The 7,246-nt window shown below is 50.1% G+C and overlaps 1 protein-coding gene across 1 annotated transcript in view; it reads right to left on the reverse strand.

Moving 5' to 3' along the window:
• Nucleotides 1-224: 224 nt before the first annotated feature.
• Nucleotides 225-7,246, reverse strand: part of SLC49A4 (solute carrier family 49 member 4) — an 84,471-nt gene continuing 77,449 nt past the window's right edge. The window contains exon 8 of the mRNA XM_089655607.1: nucleotides 225-430. Coding sequence (XP_089511733.1) covers nucleotides 240-430 — 191 coding nt within the window. The 3' untranslated portion in view covers nucleotides 225-239. The remainder of the gene's footprint in view (nucleotides 431-7,246) is intronic.

The raw sequence follows: 7,246 nt of genomic DNA on the forward strand, positions 1-7,246 counted from the left end.
TATAGTTATATATTGATCATTGGATGTATCTATAGTTATATATTGATCATTGGATGTATCTATAGTTATACATTGATCGCCGGATGTATCTATAGCTACATATTGATCTTTGTAGTGCTGAGCTCATGAACACCGGATATTCCTATCTGCTGAATGTACTTCATTTCATCTCACTTTGGGGCTCTGATGCGATCTGGGACGGCTCCGCCTACCACAGATGACAGAGCGCTATGTAACTGTCACTCACCTGTGTGATAAAAGGTTAAAAACACCAGAAGGATCCCAGAGAAGATATTACTGAGGAAGGTGACGAATCCGCAGGTGATCCCCTCCGGCACCGGGTACACCGTCTCCACGAACATCTCAAAGAAGATGGGCACCGAGCCGTTCAGGAAAACGCCGAGCAGAATACACGAGGCGTACAGAGTCGCTGCAAGACACAACACAACCTCCATTACACAGGAAGAGGAGATGCAGCCGGATTAACAGACAACTATTAATACTATAAATTATCATTTCCCATCATTGTGTCGCCTGCACTGGAGTCCAACTGGTTCTATAGCCTCAATAAAGAGAACCTGTCATTGCTGGCTTGGCTTCCATTCTGAGTCTGTCATCCTCGCTATGGCATCCCTACCATTCACTGGCTGCATGCTTGCTCTAAGACTCCCTGAGCTGTGAAGACGGAGGATGACAGTCATTGAATTTTCATCTGGCAATGGCAGGTTCCCTTTAAGGCTGCATTCCAGGCAAGCTGCTAAATACGCGAATAAACACTTGGGAAATGCGTTACCTGCTAAAGGTTTTGTATTTCTGTCAAGCCAGTCATGAGATTTACACAACTCTGCATGGGCAAGGGGCCTGATCCTTTTCTGCTGCAGTTCCACTTTCACTTACAAGTCCCCTCCCCACACCACGATCAGGCAGTGATGAAGTCATCTCTTGGTCTCTGATCTCTCCTCCTATCAGCATGCTTCTTGAAATAAAGCACACCTGAATGGTTCCTTGTGCTGCTTCTGAGCTCTGCTGTACAGTAGACTGTAAGAAGCTGCCACCAATAAACATGAATTACATTTTTAAATAAACACTTTCTGGGCCTCTGTGCTTCCCTATGCAATGCAGGCAGATCAAGCCTGGTAGTGGTGGTGGGGGCGCTGGCAGCATCACCCTTCATCAGTACTCCTCTCAAGAGCCCTCAAGTTCTGATGTAAGCAGTGGGCTGGCTTTGATGTGTGATGTCAGTCGGGAGGACTGGGTGTTCCTAGGCATCACCCACTTGGGATGTAGCGCCTCCATGACTGAAGCCTGACAGATGAAAAGAGTGGCCAGGAACAGTCAGGCTGGGGAGAAAAGTCCTAGATGATGCTGGACGTCTTCCAGCCAGGAAATGAGGTGGGCTCCAAATAGGAGGCGGAGCTCTGACTTACTGCAGCTTCTAATACAAGAGAAGCTCCCAGAGTTCAGTGACATCAGAGGAAGTTGTTTCAGTCCAGGGGAGGAGCCGGTACACCTGTCCAACAAGACTGAAGGAGAGGAGCCGGTACACCTGTGCAACAAGACTGAAGGGGGAGGAGCCGGTACACCTGTGCAACAAGACTGAAGGAGAGGAGCCGGTACACCTGTGCAACAAGACTGAAGGGGGAGGAGCCGGTACACCTGTGCAACAAGACTGAAGGGGCAGGAGCCGGTACACCTGTGCAACAAGACTGAAGGGGGAGGAGCCGGTACACCTGTGCGACAAGACTGAAGGGGAGGAGCCGGTACACCTGTGCAAGATTGAAGGAGAGGAGCCGGTACACCTGTGCAACAAGAATGAAGGGGGAGGAGCCGGTTCACCTGTGCAACAAGACTGAAGGGGAGGAGCCGGTACACCTGTGCAACAAGACTGAAGGGGCAGGAGCCGGTACACCTGTGCAACAAGACTGAAGGGGGAGGAGCCGGTACACCTGTGCGACAAGACTGAAGGGGAGGAGCCGGTACACCTGTGCAAGATTGAAGGGGAGGAGCCGGTACACCTGTGCAAGACTGAAGGGGAGGAGCCGGTACACCTGTGCAAGACTGGAAGGGAGGAGCCGGTACACCTGTGCAAGACTGAAGGGGAGGAGCCGGTAAACCTGTGCAAGACTGAAGGGGAGGAGCCGGTACACCTGTGCAAGACTGGAAGGGAGGAGCCGGTACACCTGTCCAACAAGATTGAAGGGGGAGGAGCAGGTACACCTGTGCAACAAGACTGAAGGAGAGGAGCCGGTACACCTGTGCAAGACAATGGGAGGAGCCAATACACCTGTGCAAGACTGGAAGGGAGGAGCCGGTACACCTGTGCAAGACTGAAGGGGAGGAGCCGGTAAACCTGTGCAAGACTGAAGGGGAGGAGCCGGTACACCTGTGCAAGACTGGAAGGGAGGAGCCGGTACACCTGTCCAACAAGATTGAAGGGGGAGGAGCAGGTACACCTGTGCAACAAGACTGAAGGAGAGGAGCCGGTACACCTGTGCAAGACAATGGGAGGAGCCAATACACCTGTGCGAGACTGAAGGAGAGGAGCCGGTACACCTGTGCAAGACAATGGGAGGAGCCAATACACCTGTGCAAGACTGAAGGAGAGGAGCCGGTACACCTGTGCAACAAGAATGAAGGGGGAGGAGCCGGTTCACCTGTGCAACAAGACTGAAGGGGAGGAGCCGGTACACCTGTGCAACAAGACTGAAGGGGAGGAGCCGGTACACCTGTGCAACAAGACTGAAGGGGAGGAGCCGGTACACCTGTGCAACAAGACTGAAGGGGAGGAGCCGGTACACCTGTGCAAGACTGAAGGGGAGGAGCCGGTACACCTGTGCAACAAGACTGAAGGGGCAGAAGCCGGTACACCTGTGCAACAAGACTGAAGGGGCAGAAGCCGGTACACCTGTGCAACAAGACTGAAGGGGGAGGAGCCGGTACACCTGTGCAAGATTGAAGGGGAGGAGTCGGTACACCTGTGCAAGACTGAAGGGGAGGAGCCGGTACACCTGTGCAAGACTGGAAGGGAGGAGCCGGTACACCTGTGCAAGACTGAAGGGGAGGAGCCGGTACACCTGTGCAAGACTGAAGGGGAGGAGCCGGTACACCTGTGCAAGACTGAAGGGGAGGAGCCGGTACACCTGTGCAAGACTGAAGGGGAGGAGCCGGTACACCTGTGCAAGACTGAAGGGGAGGAGCCGGTACACCTGTGCAAGACTGAAGGGGAGGAGCCGGTACACCTGTGCAAGACTGGAAGGGAGGAGCCGGTACACCTGTGCAAGACTGAAGGGGAGGAGCCGGTACACCTGTGCAAGACTGGAGGGGAGGAGCCGCTACACCTGTGCAAGACTGGAGGGGAGGAGCCGGTACACCTGTGCAAGACTGGAAGGGAGGAGCCGGTAGACCTGTGCAAGACTGAAGGGGAGGAGCCAGTACAACTGTGCAGACTGAAGTTGCACTGTAAACCATAGAGCACCCCGGGGGCTCTGGGACAGACGGGCAGACTTATACACAGGGACCTCGGGCCGTCTACATTAACATTCTGCTGCCGCTCACATCTAAGAAGCGCGGAATATACGAAGATGAAGATAAATCTTGGCGTCTATAAGGAGCCGTATTTCTGAAATATTTCTACAGCCTCTGAAAACACGCTGAAATTTTATGTCCAACTTTAATACCGAACCGAAGAATTGAGAGAAAGGTAATTCATTAAATGCCGAACGTTTTATATTCTAACATTAAAAATGCAAAGTAGTTGAAAGGAAAACTGTGATACCCAGAAGGAGATTGTCATCGCTTTACTAATGAGCCTTGTGATGCAGGAACTCCTTCCAGACAGCACAGCCAGGTCTGAGATTTCAATGCAGAATACAACCTGGTCCAGGAAACGAGACCACGCCGGCGGCTGTCCCTGGCGAGACAACGCCGCCGCCTGCCACTGGAAACAGCTGACGCATATTGAAGAGGTTACGTTTCAATGTACAGTCTGATCACTGGGGGAGGGGAGACTGAGGAAATGCCTTCTCCTACAAAGTTACAGTGTACGGTCTGATCACTGGGGGAGGGGAGACTGAAGAAGTGCCCCTTCCTCCTCCCACAAAGTTACAATGTACAGTCTGATCACTGAGGGAGGGGAGACTGAGGACACGCCTCCTCCTTCTACAAAGTTACAGTGTACAGTCTGATCACTGGGGGAGGGGAGACTGAGGAAATGCTTCCTCCTCCCTCAGGAGAGGAGACTGTAACTTTGTAGGAGGAGGAAGATAAATTTCCTCAGTCTCCCCTCCCCCAGTGATCAGACTGTACATTGTAACTTTGTAGAAGGAGGAGGAGGCATTTCCTCAGTCTCCCCTCCCCCAGTGATCAGACTGTACATTGTAACTTTGTAGCAGGAGGAAGATAAATTTCCTCAATGTACAGTCTGATCACTGGGGGAGGGGAGACTGAGGAAATGCCTCCTCCTTCTACAAAGTTACAATGTACAGTCTGATCACTGGGGGAGGGGAGACTGAGGAAATGCTTCCTCTTCCTCCGGGAGAGGAGACTGAGGAAATTTCTCCTCCTCCTTCTACAAAGTTACAATGCACAGTCTGATCACTAGGGGAGGGGAGACTGAGGAAATGCTTTCTCCTCCTCCCACAAAGTTACAATGTACAGTCTGATCACTGGGGGAGGGGAGACTGAGGAAATGCCGCCTCCTCCTTCTACAAAGTTACAATATACAGTCTGATCACTGGGGGAGGGGAGACTGAGGAAATGCCGCCTCCTCCTTCTACAAAGTTACAATATACAGTCTGATCACTGGGGGAGGGCAGACTGAGGAAATGCTTCCTCCTCCCTCAGGAGAGGAGACTGAGGAAATTTCTCTTCCTCCTCCTACAAAGTTACAATGTACAGTCTGATCACTAGGGGAGGGGACACTGAGGAAATGATTGCTTTGGCATGCAGCAGACCGATGACATCATCTCAGCCTAGGCTGGAGCTTTTCTAGACACCTACCCAGAAGCTGTATATTGTGAGATATCAGGAATTTGTTTGGGCAGACTTGTTGAGCGATCGTTATTTTGCCAACCTTGGAGTCCCTCTGCAGCACGTAATTTATGCCGATGTACAGAAGGAAGACAAAATACAATATTTACAAGAATTTTCTGGTGCACAGCAATCTGCAAAATAAATATTTCTGGGAAGCGAGACACAATTGCTGCGTGTCGGCATATTCCAGCACGGAACACGAGACGGATGGCCCCTAATGGACAATTCTTCAATCAGGACGATTTACGAGTCATTAGTTCGCAAGGTCCTACAAAGCCATTTGCCGCCGACAACGCAAATCAGTATTGTCAGCGACATTCGGTGAGAGGAGGCCGACCTCAGAATTATCCCCCTTAATAGAACAAATACAACTGCTTAGTCTTTCAGGCAAAGAATTCCCCGTAATCGATGTAATAAACATGTAAAAGGATTCCTGCAGGACAGATCGGTGGAACGACAAGATGTTCTACCATAAAATCCTTTTCTTTGAGGGACACAAGAATCCACATACAGTCAGGTTATACTGCCAGCTGCAAGAGGATTGGCCACTGGCAAACAGAAAATTTGTAGGCCATCGCTGGAAATAACCCCTTTTCTACCCAACATGCCTCAGGTTGTAGCAAGCCATACCAAGAGCATGACCATAGACACAGAGGGGTGAGACTTGTGTCCATCAACAGACCCCAAGAAGAGGATCTTACAGTGAGTACAAAATTTATATTTTCTCCCTCGTCCACAGAGGCAAATAGGAATTCAAATACAGCTGGGACATCCAAAAACAGGCCAACTGAGGTAAGAGTAGCATGGCAACAAGCCCCAAAAGGAACCAAGGACTGCCTGCAGCCACCTGAGGAACCCACATCAAAAAAATGAACCAAGACTTAACCTGAGGCAAAGGACCTGTAGAGGTGGTCACCACCAAAAGTAGTAACACTGCATGGAAAGTGAGGATGAAGATAACCCCTCTTCAATACCTAGCAGGCCTCAGTTTGTAGCAAGTCATACCAAGAGCATGACCATAGACACAGAGGGGTGAGACTTGTGTCCATCAACAGACCCCAAGAAGAGGATCTTACAGTGAGTACAAAATGTATATTTTCTCCCTCGTCCACATAGGCAAATAGGAATTCAAATATGGCTGGGACATCCAAAAGCAGGCCAACTGAGGTAAGAGTAGCATGGCAACAAGCCCCAAAAGGAACCAAGGACTGCCTGTAGCCACCTGAGGAACCCACATCAAAAAATGAACCAAGACTTAACCTGAGGCAAAGGACCTGTAGAGGTGGTCACCACCAAAAGTAGTAACACCGCATGGAAAGTGAGGATGAAGATAACCCCTCTTCTTTTACCTAGCAGGCCTCGGTTTGTAGCAATCGGTATCAAGTGCATGAAAAGCATTCTATAGAGGGTACCAAATTTCTATTTTCTTTCTTGTCCATTGTGGGACAGCAATTTAGATACCATTCAAACATACAAAAGCAGTGAAGCTGAGATATGGGCAGCACGACAATAACAGAGAAGCCCCAAAAGGAACAAGAGATTTCATACAGCCCAGAAGCCTCCTCAAGAAACCACATCGAAAAATGAACAGAGTTCTTCAGCAGAAGTGGGAGCCACCCACAAGACTAGGGGAGGCTCAGCCTAATGCAAAAAGACCTGGAGAGAAGGTCACCACCAGAGATCGTGACTTCACATGGAAACTGGGGATGAAGATAACCCCTCCTCTTTTACCTAGCACGCCTCAGACTTAGGGAGGATCAAACTGATGCAAAGGACCTGGAGAGGTGGTCACCACCAGAAGTAGTAACACTACATGGAAAGTGAGGATGAAGATAACCCCTCCTCTTTTACCTAGCATGCCTCAGTTTGTAGCAATCAGTATCAAAAGCATTCTTTGGAGGGTACCAAATTCCTATTTTCTTTCTTGTCCATTGAGGGACACAGGAATATAGATAGCATTTGGACATCCAAAAACAGTCTAGCTGAGGTATGGGAAGCACGGCAATAACCAACAAGTCCCGAAAGGAACAAAAGATTTCCAGCAGCCCCGAGGCCACTTGAGGAACCCCATCAAAAAATTAACCTAGTTCTCTAGCAGAAGTAGGAGCCACCCACAAGACTAGGGTAGGCTCAATCTAATGCAAAAGGACCTGGAGAGAAGGTCACCACCAGAGGTAGCAACTCCACATGGAAACTGGGGATGAAGATAACCTCT

Source organism: Staurois parvus, unplaced genomic scaffold (genome assembly GCF_062004578.1).
Source record: "Staurois parvus isolate SC_StPar_1 unplaced genomic scaffold, SC_StPar_1.0 ptg000855l, whole genome shotgun sequence".
In the NCBI taxonomy this organism is placed as follows: domain Eukaryota; kingdom Metazoa; phylum Chordata; class Amphibia; order Anura; family Ranidae; genus Staurois; species Staurois parvus.